Source organism: Lepidochelys kempii, chromosome 3, assembly GCF_965140285.1.
Source record: "Lepidochelys kempii isolate rLepKem1 chromosome 3, rLepKem1.hap1, whole genome shotgun sequence".
Classification (NCBI taxonomy): Eukaryota; Metazoa; Chordata; order Testudines; family Cheloniidae; genus Lepidochelys; species Lepidochelys kempii.
In genome coordinates this window covers 85050890-85068169 of record NC_136382.1, presented here as the reverse complement: position 1 = coordinate 85068169, position 17280 = coordinate 85050890, and the positions used below count along the sequence as shown (strand labels likewise).

At 47.2% G+C, this 17280-nt stretch overlaps 2 protein-coding genes across 13 annotated transcripts in view; one reads left to right on the top strand and one right to left on the bottom strand.

Moving 5' to 3' along the window:
- The window catches only part of FIG4 (FIG4 phosphoinositide 5-phosphatase), a 158545-nt gene extending 148122 nt beyond the window's left edge, over positions 1 to 10423 (bottom strand). For 9 of the 12 annotated variants that reach the window (XR_012158016.2, XR_012158017.2, XM_073336993.2 and 6 more), the window contains exons 1-2: positions 9996 to 10082; positions 3644 to 4459 (exon numbers count right to left, since the gene is read on the bottom strand). Coding sequence is in view for 10 of the 12 variants with exons in the window: in XM_073336993.2 (XP_073193094.1) it covers positions 3644 to 3763 (120 nt within the window). In the remaining 2 variants the exon portion in view is untranslated. Of the gene's footprint in view, positions 1 to 3643; positions 4460 to 8448; positions 8844 to 9995 lie in introns of those variants that run through there. The other 3 variants (XM_073336995.2, XM_073336996.2, XM_073336997.2) reach the window with 3 other exon arrangements.
- The window catches only part of AK9 (adenylate kinase 9), a 239386-nt gene continuing 232108 nt past the window's right edge, over positions 10003 to 17280 (top strand). The window contains 2 exon segments of the mRNA XM_073336992.2: positions 10003 to 11021; positions 13675 to 13803. Coding sequence (XP_073193093.1) covers positions 13687 to 13803 — 117 coding nt within the window. The 5' untranslated portion in view covers positions 10003 to 11021; positions 13675 to 13686.

Here is a 17280-nt window from a genome sequence, read left to right as displayed (position 1 = left end):
TCCAAGGCCTAAACTCTGTCCACTGTCTTCAGCACAATCACTCCCCCCTTTCATATATTTGCTCTCCTCTGTAGGCTTTTGTGGTTCTGGGCTTGAACAGCTCCCTTTCTAGCTTCCCTAATGCTCCTTCATCATCTTATTTACTGGCTCCTCCTCCATCCTGCTTTCAATCATTGTCCCTCAGGTCTTCCTTCCTTGGTCCCTTTCTCTTCTCCCCAGCACCTATCACTTCGGCAACCTTTGGCACCCGGCCTGCCAGGGTAAGCCCCCTGGCGGGCCAGACCAGTTTGTTTACCTGCCGCCTCTGCAGGTTCGGCTGATCGGGGCTCCCACTGGCCACAGTTCGCCACTCCAGGTCAATGGGGGCTACGGGAAGCGGCGCAGGCTGAGGGATGTGCTGGCCGCTGCTTCCCGCAGCCCCCATTGGTCAGGAACAGCGAACTGCAGCCAGCGGGAGCCGCCATCGGCCAAACCTGTGGACATGGCAGGTAAACATACCGTCCCGGCCCATCAGCAGATTTCCCTGACAGACCGTGTGCCAAAGGTTGCCGATCCCTGCTGTATAACCTAATCTATTCTCATGGATTCAATTACCACCCATATGACTTTCCCAACGCACTGACTTCTCCCTCTGTTCAAGCCTACATTTACTTGTGATTGTCTTTCCGATCTCTTCTCAGTGTCCAGACTCCCAAGGAAAGTATTTTTCAGTTGAAAATAGAGTTTGCTAGTTCTCACCCAAACCATTCTCTCCCAGTCCATTCTGTATCATTGTAGACAATTCCACAATCCCCTGTAATGCAGGTGTGTAGCTTTAGTGGCTAATTTCAACTCTATCTTCACCTTATCACATCACATCCAGTCAGTTCCTAAACTCCACCAGTCCTCCCACTCTCAAAAATCCAGCCCCTTTTGTCCATGCCTTAAAATCTTGGTATGTGTACTAGTTCTCTCAGTAAATACAACTTCCTCTCTGGACTCTCTGATTCTCACATTGCACTCCCCAAATTTGATCTGATCTTCCACAACCACTACTGTACTCACTACAAAAACTGCCTTTTGGCAACAAAACAGTGATAGCGTACACACTGCAATGTGACCTCTTTCGAAAAAACACCTAGTTTTGGCGACAAAAAACTTCCATCCTATGAGAAAGACTTGTCTTTTTCCCTCCCTTTATTGTTGACAAACAGCCAGTGTAGACACCAGTCCGTCCGTCCCCCCCTCGATTTTATTGGCTTCCAGAAGGTGTCCCACAAGTCCCATGCTGCCACTCTGGTCAGTGGTTTGAACTCCGCCGCCCTGCAACCAACCCACCCCTCCCCCACTTACAAGCCCTGGGAAATTTAAATCTCATTTCCTGCTTGCTGACTTCCCAGAGGAGCTTCCCAGGTGGCTTCCCAAGTCAGCAAGGCTGGATATCGCATCAAACGCGCTCCCACTTGGACCACCGCTGTGTTGGTGGATCTGATCAGTATATGGGGAGAGGAGTCTGTTCAGTCAGAGCTGCAAGTGACCAGCAGGAATTGGGACACATATGGGCAAATTTCTGTAGGCTTGTGCAAAAAGGGCTATCATCAGGACACGCAACAGTGCAGAGCAAAGACAAAGGAGCTGAGGCGGGCGAACCATAAGGCGTGGGAGGCGAACCATCACTCTGGTGGAGCGCCTAAGACCAGCTGCTTCTATAAGGAGCTGAATGCTATCCTCAGTGATGACCCCACCTCCATCGCCGATAGCCCCTTGGATACTTTGCAGGCAGCAGAAAGAAGGGGTAACCTGGAGGCTGAAAGTCTGGAAGAAGAAGTTGAGCTAGAAGAGGATCTGGTGCTCCCAGCAGGGTCGCCCGATGGGGCAGGCAGCCAGGAACTTTTCTCCACTCCAGAAATGCTCAACAGGGAGCAAGAAGCAGATGAAACACCGGGTAAGTTGCTGTGGCTTGTGTCGGGAATCAAAAAGTGTGAGGCAGATAATGTTTTCTGTGAGCTGGACATTACCCTGTGTAGTTAATCTGCATAGCCAAGCAGGGTGTCGATGGATATCGAAACCTGCAGGGAATCCTCCATAGAGAGGCTCTGGACAGTTTCCGAGAGGTACTTGTTAATCCTCTGCCGCAGATTCCAAGGGATTGCAGCCTTGTTAGTTCCCCCATTGCAGGAAACTGTACCATGCCATGTAGCAATAACTGGAGCTGGGACCAAAGCAGCACATAACTGAGCTGCATATAGACTGGGGTGAAAGCTGCAAGCATTCAGTAGTTGTACCCTGGTTTCCCTGGTAACCCACAGCAGCAAGATGTCAGCCAGCAGGTTGGCCCCCTGTGAAAAAGTGTGAGATAATTTTAGAATGAGTTCCCTGCAAAGCTGCCCTGCAAGCCATGACCTTTTTGTCTGTTCACACAACCACCTTCCCCCCACTTCCGACACTCACCGTGATTGGTGCATTCGCGGAGATGTGTGCCTGCCTAGAGTCTCAGAGAGAAAGTGATTTCTACTAGCAAAAGGCTCTTGTTACTAAAATGTTTCAATCATTTGCTGGAATGTAACAATGCCTCTTCTGTTCAGCACAGACCTTGAAGATCACCACGCACCCCTGCAAACAGGCTTCGGCAGATAAGGAGGAACCCTAGGTGCAGCAAAGACGACATGTTCTGGGAGGTGCTGCAGCGTGATGAGAGACAGATCAGGGAAAGCGAAGAGTGCTGGGAAGCCAAAAGGCAGGATAGAAAAGAGAATGCTGCATTTGCTAGGCAAGTGACAGAGTGGATGATAAAAATTATGAAGGATCAGACAGAGATGCTCAAGTCTTTGATACAGCTGCAGACTGAGCAGATCCGTGGTCAACTTCCACTGCAGCATATGTAGACGCATAATTCTTTGCCAACCCCACCCCCTCTATGCCCACACATTCCTTTTCACTTCACAGCACTCCTGAGTTCCCCATCACTCCACCCCCTCTCACAGCTTGCACAATGATAACGAACTACACAGTTGTGAGGTTTTACCCTTTTTAACAATAAAAAAGGCTAAGGTATTTAATAGTACAGCGCTTTTATTCTGTGGTCTACAAAAGCGAATAGCAATCAATTCACTCTCAGGAACAGGCTTCCAAGGCATTTTGTTGCATGGATCTTGGGCCCCAAAATTGTACATGGATGCAACAGGGAAGTAACTCCAAAGCAGACCTGTGTTACTGCCCCTCATCGTCAAAGTGGCTCCTCAAAGCCTCTCTGATGTTAATAGCAGCCCTCTGGGCTCCTCTGACAGTCCTAGGCATCTGGCTGTTCAAACTGTGCAGCCAAGCGCTCTGCCTCAGTGCTCCACACCTGAGCAAACATTTCACCCTCAAAGTCACACAGATTATGCACAGTGCAGCCCACGGCTATGACCATGGGAACATTATCCTCGGTAAGGTCTAGCCTACCATTGAGACACCTCCAGTGAGCTTTCAAATGGCCAAAGGCACATTTGACTACCTTGCAGCACCTGCTCAGGCTGTTAGAACGCTCCTTGCTGCTGTCCAGGTGCCCTGTGCAGGGTTTCATGAGCCAGGGCTGCAAGGGGTAAGCCGGGTCCCCCAGAATTACTATGGGCATTTCCACATCCCCCACTGTCATCTTGTGATCTGGAATGAAAGTCCCCACCTGCAGCTTTCTGTACAGGCCACTGTTCCTGGAGATGTGTGCATCAAGCACCTTTACAGACCACCCTGCATTGATGTCCGTAAAATGCCCGCGGTGATCCACACACTCCTGCAACACCATGGAGAAGTGTCTCTTCCTACTGATGTATTCAGAGGCAAGGTGGTCTGGCACTAAAATTGAATGTGTGTGCCATCAATCACCCTGCCACAGTTAGGGAAACCAATCTCTGCAAAACCATCCACTCTTTCATGCACATTTCCCAGAGTCACGGTCCTCCGCAGCAGGATGGGATTTATTGCCCTGCACACTTGGAGTAATACAGCCCCAACGATGGACTTTCCTAGTCCAAATTGATTTGTAACTGACTGGTAGCAGTCTGGAATCGCTGGCTTCCACACAGCGATTGCAACACGCTTCTCTACCGAAAGGGTAGCTCTCAATCTGGTGTCCTTGCACCGCAGGTCGGGGGACAGCTCAGCACATAGCTCCATGAAGGTTGCTTTACGCATCCTAATGTTCTGTACTCACTGGTCGTCATCCCACACCTGCATGACAATGTGATCCCACCCATCAGTGCTTGTTTCCCTAGCCCAAAAGCGACAGTCTACTGTATGCAGCTGCTCTGTGAATGCACAAAGCACTGAGAAGTTGCTGCTGTCCATATCACACTCGGCTGCCTGCGATTCATCCTCTGTTAACTTTGTGAGTAACTCTGCAAGTAATTGTGCTGCTATGTGCAATGTCCTCATGACAGCCAACAGAGAATAGGAGAGAAGTGCGGGATCCATCCTCTCTCACTGCGGATGCTGGCGTGCACTACAAAAGAATGACAGTAGGAAAAACAGCATGAAAGGAAGCCAGAAAACATTGGATGGGTGAGAAACAAAGTGGTGCATGACGGTACATTTTGCACACCCTAGGATGCGCCGCACTCCGTTTCCACGTTCCCACAACCCCTAGCGATAGATGGTGTCACCAGGCACTGTGGGATACTTACCCCCAGTCCATTGCTCTCGCTATTGACAAAGGTGCCCCAAATGTGGACACAATCTGTCAACAGAGGGAGCAACTGTAGGCACATTTTGGTGACTTTGCTTTTGTTGATTTTTCCTTGTCGACATTAGTTTCATCAACAAAACTTGCCAGTATAGATAAGCCCTAAGTGAAGACACTACCTACGCCAATGGGAGAGCCTCTCCTGTCAGGATAGGCATTCCACTGCCCCAAGAGGTGGTAGCTATGTCCACAGAAGACACCCTCCCGTCAACATAATATTGTCTATACGAGGGGTTAGGTTGCTATAACTACATCTCTCTAGGGTATGGGACCCGTGAGCGACGTAGTTATACCCACATAAGTTGGTGTTGTAGACCAAGCCTTAATATATACAATACTAAGCATCCAAAACTACAAACATCAATAAGATGAGAGTCAGCAGAAATCTATAAGACTTTTAACCTAATAATATATGGGTTCCATATCCAAATGCATAGCTATCTTTCATTGCTTATTTTGAAGCTAGAAGCAGAATTAAAAAGCCAGTGCTCTCAAACAGCCTCTCTGTTAAGATCCTACAGACTCCTTTAGTTTTGCATTACGTACACGGTGTACTCATTGGCTATCCATTCACCACTTCCTTGTTTTTCAGTTACTTTAATATGTTCTCTGGGACTCCTATAATCTCAGTCTAATTGTTTATTTGAGCACAAACACTGCCTGTTTCCCCCTTGCTTATCTGTATGCATTCTAAAGTATAATTAAGAAAAAAGCCATGTCACATTTTCACACTATCATGAAGATGATAGTGAAACAAATTAAAGTAAAATGATTCACTTTTTTTCATACAAATTAGCAGACTGGGGAAGCAGAAAATGAGCTAACAAAAACCCTATGCCAACAAAGAAATTAGTAAGCAAACAAGTCAAACCACAAAGGCATAATAAAATGAACACAAGACAGAAATCAATACAAATCAGAGGTTATATTTTGTCACACGTGGGGAGGAGGGGGAGAATAGCAGACAACCTTAGGCGACTTATTTACAACTGTGATTTTTAATTTTATTTTAACAACAATGTGTAGGGCACCTTAGAGACTAACAAATTTATTTGAGCATAAGCTTTCGTGAGCTACAGCTCACCTCATCGGATGCCATTCAGTGGAAAATACAGTGGGGAGATTTATATATACAGAGAACATGAAACAATGGGTGTTACCATATACACTGTAACGAGAGTGATCACTTAAGGTGAGCTATTACCAGCAGGAGAGCAGGGGGGAAAAAGCCTTTTGTAATGATAATCAAGGTAGGCCCCTAAATAGATATGTGGGCGCAGTTGGCAATGGGCTTTGTTGCAAGGATAGGTTCCTGGGTTAGTGGTTCTGTTGTGTGGTGGCTGGTGAGTATTTGCTTCAAAAACAGACTCCAATGAGAGACTGCTGAATTGGAATTAATTTGCAAACTGAATACAATTAACTTAAGCTTGAATAAAGACTGGGAGTGGATGGGTCATTACACAAAGTAAAACTATTTCCCCATGTTTATTCCCCTCTCCCACCCCCCACTGTTCCTCAGACGTTCTTGTCAACTGCTGGAAATGGCCCACCTTGATTATTACTATAAAAGGCTCCCTCCCCCGCCCTCCTGCTGGTAATAGCTCACCTTAAGTGATCACTCTTGTTACAGTGTGTATGGTAACACCCATTGTTTCATGTTCTCTATGTATATAAATCTCCCCATTGTATTTTCCACTGAATGCATCTGATGAAATGAGCTGTAGCTCACGAAAGCTTATGCTCAAATAAATTTGTTTGTCTCTAAGGTGCCACAAGTACTCCTTTTCTTTTTGTCAATAATTTTGTGTGCTTCAACAACCCTTCCCCCTTTGAGTTAACTGAGGATCTGAAGGGTTGCACAAGATCATTTCCAGCTGAACTGGACTGCAACCCAGGTTCTCTATCTGCTAAGGCCGAGACCCTGCAATTTATTCTAAATGTGTGAAATCCTATGAACACCCAAAGCACTGCTGAAATCAGTGTGAAAATTCTGAATCTATTATTATAAGAAACCCCCAAGATGACTTTGGTCTTGTCTTCACTGCAACAGTTAGCTCAAATTACTCCACCTGTGCTAGCTCAAGGGAGAGCAGGCACATCACACAACAATACTGGAACTACACAGTGATTATATTCGGCTTGGTCCACACTACAGATGTATGTCAGTACAGTAGAACCTCAGGGTTATGAACTGATCAGTCAACTATACACTACATTTGGAACCGGAAGTACGCAATCAGGCAACCACAGAGACAAGAAAAAAAGCAAGTACAGTACAGTACTGTGATAAATGTAAACTACCAAAAAAATAAAGGGAAAGCAGTATTTTTCTTCTGCACAGTAATGTTTCAAAGCTGTATTAAGTTAATGTTAAGTTGTCAACTTTTGAAAGAACAGCCATAAAGTTTTGTTCAGAATTACCAACATTTCAGAGTTACGAACAACTTCCATTCCTGAGGTGTTCGTAACTGAGGTTCTACTGTATAATTTGTGTCGCTCAGGGAAAATCCACACCCGAGTGATGTAGTTATACGGACTGAGCTCCTGGGCTTCTCCCATCAACACAGTTAATGCCTCTTGTGGAAGTGGAGAATCTATGCTAAGGGGAGAAGCTCTCTGTTGGTGTACGTGGTATTTTCACTAAGTACTACAGCAGCACTGCCGCAGTACTGTATGTGTAGACAAGCCCTCAATAGCAGAGAGTAGCTGAATCACCACTGCATTACTAGGTCAATGAGCAGCAGCATTTGAGCTTCAATCCACACTCAATGAGGAGCCAACATGCTTAAGTTTAAAGCACCACTTTACTCAAGCTAGCAATTTGTGTAGGAACAGAAGTCAGGTTGAGACAACATTCATGTTATAACGTGTGCTTCCACTGCAGTAAGGCCCTATGCTAGAAAAATTTGAGAAACTAAGTATTTTATTTACTTTGTGCAGTTGGTAGCATAGTCATTTTCATAGTTTCCCTGGTAGAATCAGCCAATTTGTTTGTGTGTGTCTTCCATAGAACAAAAGGGGATAGAAAACCTTTTTAAAGAAAGGAATATATAGTTGTAAAACCTCCAAAATTGGCAGTTGTGACGCCTCAGCAGGATTAGAACCTGAAACTACTTCCAGTTTGTATTAAACTTGCTAGATTTCAAGTGGATGCTGTCCCTTTAATAATTCAGTTTAAAATACACCCCAAACCAACTGTTAACATATTACTCCAGAATTTATTTTCTGGATTTAAAATATCAGAATGGTTTTAGGATTATGCCCTTCTTCCGCAGAAACTAATGAAGGTTATCTGAGAGAATGGAGTCTCTGCAATACTTGCCTTCAAAAGCCACTAAAGGATATTTCCACCCAAAACGTTTCAATGAGACAAGGTTTGTGAGGTAATATTTTTATTGGACCAACTTCTGTTGGTGAAAGAGACAAGCTATCAAGCTACATGGAGACTTCAAGAAGAGCTCTGTATAGCTCAAACACTTGTCTCTTTCACCAACGGAACCTGACCCAATAAAAAATATTACCTCCCACTTTGTTGCTCTAACATTCTGGGACCAACACTGAACATGAGGTTTTGAGGAACTTACATTAACAATAGCAACACCTTCAGTTCCACAGATTCAGAACAAAAATATAATTAAAGCATTAGTCTATTAACAAAGATATCCTCTTGCTGTTACAGTCAAGTTTGTTGTTTTGCAAGTACCTAATCTCATGATAAAATAATAAAGCAAGTAAGAGAAGCACCTCACCTTAATGCTTGCCATTATTGTTGTGGAATACTGTAGTGTTTTAAAGCGGTTATCCTCCTTAAAAAACTCCTCTCAAAACTCTCTTTTGCCATGATGCCTGTTGGCATGCCAAGATCACAGCCTATTATGCTACCCAACAGTGTCTCATTGTTTCCTAGTACTCCCCTACACATCATCCGTCCCTATCCACCTGTTAGCTCGTTTTATATGTAGACTGTAAGCTCTGTGGCAGGGAGTGTCTTTTTGTTCTGTGTTTGTGCAGTGCCTAGCACAACTGGGTCCTGGTCCACCACCAGGGCTTCTAGGGTTGCCAACCCTCCCTGTTTCACCGGGAGTCTCCCGGAATTGGGTTCTATCTCCTGGAGGCTACTGAAACCAAACTGGAAGACTTTAGGTTGCTAAAAGTACAGCGATGCAGCAGGGCTAAGGCAGGCTCCCTGCCTGCCCTGGCTCTGCGACGCTCCCATAAGCGGCCGGCACATCCCTCTGTCTCCTGGAGGGAGCAGGAGGGTCTTCGCGCACTGCCCCCTCCCCAAGCACTGACTGCGCAGCACCCATTGGCGGGGAACTGCAGCCAAGGGGAGCTGCAGAGGCAGTGCCTGCAGGCAGGGGCAGCACACGAAGTCCTCTGACCCCCACTCCCATGGGCTGCAAGGACGTGCCAGCCGCTTCCGGGAGTGGCACCAGGCAAGGGCAGACAGGGAGCCTACCTTAGCTCCGCTGCGCTGCCAACCAGGAGCTGCCAGAAGTAAGCACCGCCTGGCCGGAGTCTGCACCCCTCACCCCCTCCCATACCCCAACCCCCTGCCCCAGCCCTGAGCCCCCTCCCAGAGCCAACCTCTCCCCCAAACCCCTACCCCAACCCTAAGCCCTCTCCAGCAGCCCAACTCCCTGCCCCAGCCCTGAGCCCCCTCCCACACCCAAACTCCCTCCCAGAGCCCACACCCCCTCCAGCTCCCTAACTCCCTACTTGAGTCCCATTAAAGTGAATGAGAGTGGGGGAGAGCAAGCGAGGGGGATGGAGTGAGCAGGGCAGAGCCTTAGAGAAGGGGTGCAGCAGGAAGTAGGGCAAGGGTGTTTGGGTTTGTGTGATTAGACAGTTGGCAACCCTTGGAGCTCCTAGGTGCTAAAATGATACAGCAATTAACAGAAATAATACTAATAATGCCCTCAGCAGGGGGACACACGCGCGGGTGGGTGGCGAGGCTAAGCCTCCCAAAACCCGGGCCCTAGCCCTACCCTCGCTCCCCTTCTCCCCTGAAGCCGGAGAAAGCTCATCTCCAGCCAGAAGTCTGGGGCTCGCAGATCCGTGGCAGCTCGGCCTCCGGGGGTGGAGGGGGGGGACGGGACGGACGACCTTGTTCAAAAAGGGGGGGGGGGGGCTGGCCTGGGTGTATGCGCGCATGCATGACCCATGACAGCATCCCACGGCCGCTACGGCCTCAGCTCTGCTGTTGTTCCCCCGGGTTCCCCAGACCACCCGCCAGCCCCCCCGGCACGCGGGCGGCAAGGGCGGAGCCGGCGGGGGAGGCGCGGCGGTTACTTACAGCTCTGGTCTCGTACAGCACCAGCTTTTGCACGCAGCGGATAATCGGCGACGCCGCCCCCGCGGGCATGGCGATAGCGGGGTGGGCTCCGGGCCCGCGCCACGGCAACGGGGGGAGGGGGAACAGAATTGAGACGGGGACAGACGTTTAACGGGCGGGGAACGGACGGGTTCCCGTAGCGAGCCTCGCCCCGCGGATAGGGCTGTGGAGCCGCTCGGGGGGCTCCAGCGTCAGGGAGAGCGGCAGAGGGTCCCGGCCTCTGGGGCAATAGGCGCCGGGGAAGAGCCGGATGAGACCAGAGGCGGGTTGGAAGCTCAGCGGGCGTACACCGGCACAGACCCTGCAGGGAGAGGGCGCTCCCGGTCACCTCCCCACCGCTAGGAACCGGAAGCGAGGCTGTCACAGCGCGCAGGCGCGGCCCCGGAGAGCGCATCGGCCTACAGCGCCCCCGTGACCCCGTCACGTGACGGAATGAGATCGAAGCCTTGGCGGCCCTCTCAGCTGTTGGTGCCAGTGGGTTGCGGCTGTGAAGCGGGCTGTTAGAGGGAGGGAAGCGATGAAACTTGAGGCGCAGACACCAGGCTGCCGCTGGGGGAGAGGGTGTCACTGGCTACGTAGAGGCAGTTCCCCATTCCCCCACGGAAGGGGTGCTTCTCCCCGCCGCGTTACCGCTGGGGACTGCTCCGACCTCCGCAACACCACGCTCAGGGGCTGGTTTCCCGCCCGGTGCTACTCTCACATTCACCGCTACAGAAAGACCCTGCGCCTGTAAATCTCTCCATAGCGGTTAGGCGCACGCGCCGCCGCCCACTTTAAAAATCTGTCCCTTGCACGCGCGCGGGGACCGCGGCTCGCACGCTGATTGGGCACGGGGCGCGCTCAGTTTCGAAGCGGAGAGCAGCAGGCGCGGGGCGGGGCTCACTGGTTGCCACGGGTTACGAGGCTACACAAATCCGCGCCGGGCGGTGAGCAGGGATCCCGGCGCTCGGGAGGTGGAGGGGCCGTTCCCTGCCTGTCCCGCGCAGCGTAAGTGATGCCGCCCCAGCCAGCACCCCCGCCCCAGCCTCCCTTCCCCCTCTCGGCGCCCCCCCACCCCGGCCTGCGCGGGGTGTGGCGCTGGGCACAGGCCTTACGTGCCCTGCGCCAGAGGGTCCCCCTTCCCCCCCAGTCACCGACAGAGCCCGAGCTGCCCTGAGCATCTGTGGCAATGCCCCGTGCGGACCCCGCCGCCCTGTCCCCACGGAGGGACCGTGTCCGGCCCCAAGCCAGCCGCTTGGGACCCCGCCCCGCGCCTGACTCCGCCGGGAGCTTAGTCCAAGGCCAAAGTGTTTTACAAATGTATCCCCGCGGGAGAGAAAATGTTTAGAAACGTCATCAAATTAATGTGTTAAAACTTCAGTGACCGATGGCTTAATTATTTATTAATTAACTCAATCAAATCAGGAGCTGGTTGTACAAGATTTCTGGGGCCACCCCAAGTGACCATCAGCCTGTTTTGAAGGAGGTGGGACAAGTCACTCCTGACAGAAAGCCTCATCCGATTTTGTGATAACCCCGCCCCACCCTGCAGTGGGATGATTCAGTTAATGTGTAGGCAAAACAAACCAGACTATTTTCTCCCCAACCCCTTTGTTTCCCGAGGAGCTGTGCTATATTAACAACAAAGAATCAAACAAACTGCATTTCCCTTGCTAGAAGAGAAAACACAAATCCAGGTTGATGCCTTGTGGTATCTTGGTATAGCAGCCTACCCAACCAGCTACTTGTCTGCTTACTTCCTGCGGGGTTTGCAGTCTCTGATCCTGCCATGTAACCTTCCATTGCACAAGTAGAGGAGAAAGCTAGAGTGGAGTTTGCTGGAGGCACTGTGAATGCACCTCATCATAAGACTCTTCAAAGGAGGATGTGAGACCTGTTGCAGGATTGGAGTGAGCTGGGACCTGTAGGAAGATTATAGGGGAGGAGCAGAGATTTGTTTAACCTTGTGTACTATCAATAGTCCAGTTGACATTGATGGGCTACTCACTGTGTGTAAAATTAAGCATGTAGTATAGACATAGCCTAAGTCTTTGCAGGATCATGGCCCAATTCTGGAGGCAGAGAGTGAATCTGTAAGGATACTGAACACCATAACATAAGGGAAAGCCAGGAGAAGAAAGGGGCAGTTGGATCTTGTTTGAGGATCAAAGAGAAACTCCAGGACATAGCCCAAGATCAGAGTTGCCAGACCTCAACACTCTGCTAATGATACCATGCAGAAATTGGAGACCCCCAGATGACCTGATCCTGACTGGCCATCAAGAAAAGTTTATCTGACAGAACAAGGAGTAATGGTCTCAATTGCAGTGGGGGAGGTTTAGGTTGGATATTAGGAAAAACTTTTTCACTCGGAGGGTGGTGAAGCACTGGAATGAGTTACCTAGGGAGGTGGTGGAATCTCCTTAGAGGTTTTTAAGGTCAGGCTTGACAAAGCCCTGGCTGGGATGATTTAGTTGGGGTCGGTCTGGCTTTGCGCAGGGGGTTGGACTACATGACCTCCTGAGGTCCCTTTCAACCCTGATATTCTATGATTCATGTTGCGAGTTGGGGATTGAAAAAGAGGAAGTCTATCAAAGTCTGAAAAGAGGAAAAGGGGTGCCATTTCAGACTGGGGGGGGGACTTTAACCCTGATTCCAGAGGCTACTTAGGCATCTAAAAACTAGTTTTTTGCAGATAATGGGGGAGGGACACAACCAAAAATGATACTCAAAGGAGTGGGCTCAGCTCAAAAAGTTTGAAATCTCAGGGTGCAGGAAGGGGGTAACTAGGTGATGTGTGCAGAGAGGTTTCAGAGTAACAGCCGTGTTAGTCTGTATTCGCAAAAAGAAAAGGAGTACTTGTGGCACCTTAGAGACTAACCAATTTATTTGAGCATGAGCTTTCGTGAGCTACAGCTCACTTCGTCCGATGAAGTGAGCTGTAGCTCACGAAAGCTCATGCTCAAATAAATTGGTTAGTCTCTAAGGTGCCACAAGTACTCCTTTTCTTTATGTGCAGAGAGGGAGGTAGCTTCGGGTGCAGGCAGGGAGTAGCTAGGGGCTGGGAGGGGCTGTATCAGAGGGGGTGCTGCTGGTGTGGGAGCCAGCATGTGCTTAGACTCTAGTTGGCACAGTGAGGGCAGCTCAGTGGGGCTAGGGCAAGGGACACACTCTGCCAGCCCTGGTACATGGGGAGGAGGAGGACACCCCAACATCAGCCCCCATCTACCTCTGCGCAGCAGTTCAGGAGGCAGGTTCCCCATCCCAAACAGCATGGCCAGTGGTGGCTCTACGACGATGGGAGGTGGCGGGTGCAGAGCAGCAGCTGCAGACAGTGGTGAAGCAGGGGGAGAAGGGGCAGCATCTTCCCTCCTGCTGCAAACTTCACCCAAATGTGGTACAAAACTTGGAGGATAGGTGCCCCCCGCCCCTTAAATGGCACCCCTATAATGGGCTTAATGAAGGTTCTGATCATCTATTTTCTGAAGTTGTTCCCCCCCCCCGCATTGTATATGCTCAATAGTTATATTTGCCTCTGTCAATATCCATTGTTTACTAACATGATCAATTGCTATTCACTATGTTTTCTGTCTGCACAGTCATATGTAAACCATTATGCCTGGTGTTATATAAATAACAGTTTATTTTTTTCCTAATTTAGACTATTTTATTTATGGCTTCACCAGAGAAAAAACAAGATTATCCCTTTGTAGATATATTTGATGAAGATGAAGATGAAAAATCCTTTCTGTTGTCTAAACCTACATGCTTAATTATCCTTGGAAAGCCAGTAAGACATCCAATTTCTATATTTTAATACGAACATCTCATAGAAATTATTTTCCCTCAAATAGATTTGGTAAAGGTTTTACATTTTCTTTTAAAAAAATTAGCTTAATAATACAGTCAAAGCCACTCTAGGGCCTAATGTTGCATTTTTTTTCATTCCAAAACACTGTTGGGGTAAATAAGAATTTTAGGAATGAAGGATGAGGAGCCTAAATCCTGCATGATGCTGAACGCCTTTTGCTTTCATTAAAACCAGTAGGAATTGAGGACACTTTTTGCAGTGGCACCTGCTGGCTCATTAAATGGACACAGATAATCAGGAAAACTGCTTTAATAAGATAAACTTAAGGGAATAGGTTTTTTTTTCTATTATATAGCATGAGTGCTCTGTTATCTTAATATGATGATAACAATTGCTCAGCCTGTTTTGGTAGGGTTTTTTTGGGGGAGCCTAATTGACTTGTCAGTTACAATTAGAGGTGTTAGTATCGTGATTAAAGGTCACAGATTTCTCCAAGATTTTCCTCTGCTTTTCACAATGGCAGCCAATATGTTTGTTTTTATGTTCATCACATTTTAATATTTAAAACATATGATGAATTACAAATTAAAACAAATATCAGTAATAGACAAAAACTTTCAATTGAATAAACTGAGTTACAGAAACATATAATAATATTAAGTACTATTTAGATCTTCTTTGTTTAAATAAAACTGCCCTTTAATTGGGAAGAACTGGAATCCACCAAGACATCCTGACTGAGAGGCTTGTATTGTGTTGTTGTAATTTAAGGGCTTCACTTTTTCCTTAAAAATTATGTGGCCTATTGACTAAGACAATTTAATTAGAAAGTTGCAAGTACTTGTGTGTACCGTATATATTTTTTGTTTATGTAATTCACTGATAGAGCAGCTATCACCATATTACAAGGCACTTCTTTTAAAGGTAAGAATAAAATTCCATGGAAGCAAACAAAAGCTAAGCCAAATAAACACATTTTCAGCGTGCTCAGACTCAGGCTAGGTCTACGCTAGAAACTTTTGTCAGGATAATAGTACCGTATCAGCTAGGGTGTGATTACTTACAGTACTATACTGGTAAAAAGCTCTAGTATAGACAGTTATAGGCCTATTTTGTTCAGGGAATTGATATGTTATACTAGAAGAATAACTCTTTTGCTGATAAGCTGTGCCTCCACTAATGGGTGTTTGCCAATAGAGCTATCCCATCAAACCCTTTCTAGGGTAGGCAAAGCCTCAGTTGGAACTGAGTATGGGTTTTTGGCCAGATTGGCAAGCTCCACCATGGTTTAGGTGGTCTCACTGGCCTATATCTGCTCATTATCGGGACTTTCCTTTCTATGTGAGGAAACCTTCTGCATGGCACTAGGAAGGTGTTCAAGCCTTGAAACAGAAAGACTAGGATCCGATAATATAGCAGGGTTCCGATAGGTCCCCCTACGATTTTAAGGAATATTTTATCAGAAGAAGCAGAGTTAGTGGAGCAACCTGAAGAGTTGGATCCCTACGCTGGGGAGATAACCTCTCTAGAGGAAAGTGTAGAGTTGATTTCAGCTTCATCGCCATCAGAAAATGTTGTGTTGTCCAGGAGTTAGTAGACAGGATGACAAAGGCATTGGACATTCCTTTGGTTCCCATTGAGGTATCCTCACACCCTGTATTTGACATTTTAGGAGCAACTATTAGATAAGTGGTTACACTTCTGTTGGATGGGTTATTGCAACCACCTAAGTTGATTTGTGCAACACCTTCATCAGTTCAGCCTATGTACAAAAAAAGCTGATAAATTGTACCACTTTCCCTGTGTGGGTCTTTCAGATGGTTTCACACACACACACCTCTCCTCAAATTCATTAGTGATGGAAGCTGCATTTCATAGATCTAAGAGCACTCATTCCACTCCTTCGTGGATATGTTTGGGAGAAAAATCTTTTTGTCTCTAGGTATGCGAGTGGCAAATTATCAAATTATTTCCCTGAAGAACATAGGAGATTATTGAATGCTCTTTTAATGAAAGGGTGAAGTGTGGCCAAGCATAAACTGAGTTCAGCTGTCAATTCATCAGATGTTTCAGCCATAGCGAAAGCTTCAGCTGTTTCTTTGAGGCATCAAGCCTGGTTGAGATCAGTAGGTCTTCCTCATGGGATGAGGATGAGAATTGAAGATCTCTCATTTGAAGGATACTGTCTATTTACGGTAAAGACTGATAGGTTTTAGAGAAAATGAAAAATGTGAAATCTGTGGCTAGATCTGCTCATGTTTTTCAGCCAACAAAAAGGTTGTCATCTGTTCCACTATTTAGATATCAGAGACAGTACCTACCATCTTCATCTGCATCTTACTTCTACCAAAGGAGGAATTATTATCAGCCCCAGAATCAGGGGTCAGCATCAGCAGCAGTGGAATAGGTCCTTCAAACCTTGCAACAAAGGGAAATCTCTGGCTTTATCTTTTTCTGGGCTTCAGGCGAGATCTCAGTTTTGACATGACGACAGAGGAGCTACAGACAACTCTGCTACCTGTACTGTTCCATTCAGGAATCACCTGTCCCACTTTTACCACCAATGACAGTCTATAACAGCAGACAGATGGATTCTATATATTATTTCAAGTGGTTGCTCAGTACAGTTCAAGATCTTTTCTTTTCCAACCCTCTCCCCCTACCCTTTATCCCCTTTCAGGGATTCATAGCATAAGGACCTTTTGAGAGCAAAGTTTCTCTCTCTTCTGAAATCAGGAGCAATATTAGAGATGCCTCACAAGTACAAGAGGGAAGGGGGGGGGGTTATTTACATTTCTTCCTGATTCTGAAAAAGGATGCGGGGGTCTCTGTCCCATCTTGAATCTCAGAAAATTACATTGGTTTTGAAAGAGGTTTCATTTCCGTACCTCTGTACCTCTATCATCCCCTCCCTTTCTCTCCAGGAATTGTTTGCAGTTCTGGATCAAAAGGGTATGTATTTCCATATTTCAGTAAGGCCATCTCATCAGAAATACAGTAACTGCATTTTATGGTAGGAAAGGAACATTTCCAGTACATGGTCCTACTGTTTGGTCTGTCCACTGTGCCAAGGGCTTTTTCACAGTGCCTATCTGCAGAAGCAGCATATCTTAGAAAACAAGGAATTTTCGTATGCTCCTATCTAGATGATTGGTTATAAAAGAAAGCATTATCAAAAGAGAAGATTTTTTCTAGATGTAAATAAATTGGGAAAAAATCATTTCTATGTCCAATGTAGAGGATCCCTTTTATAGGGGCTGCATTGAACTCAGTTGTAGGCAAAGACTTTATTCTGGAAGATAAGTTTACAAAAATATGGTTGTCTAAACCTCTGCTCCATCACTCTCCGGAGCAGACTATATCCTTCTTTCTAATGATAATGGGATCAATCAATTGTTATCATCAATCACATTGGTAATCCCAGATGTTTGTCTCCAAATAAGAGTGTTGTAATAT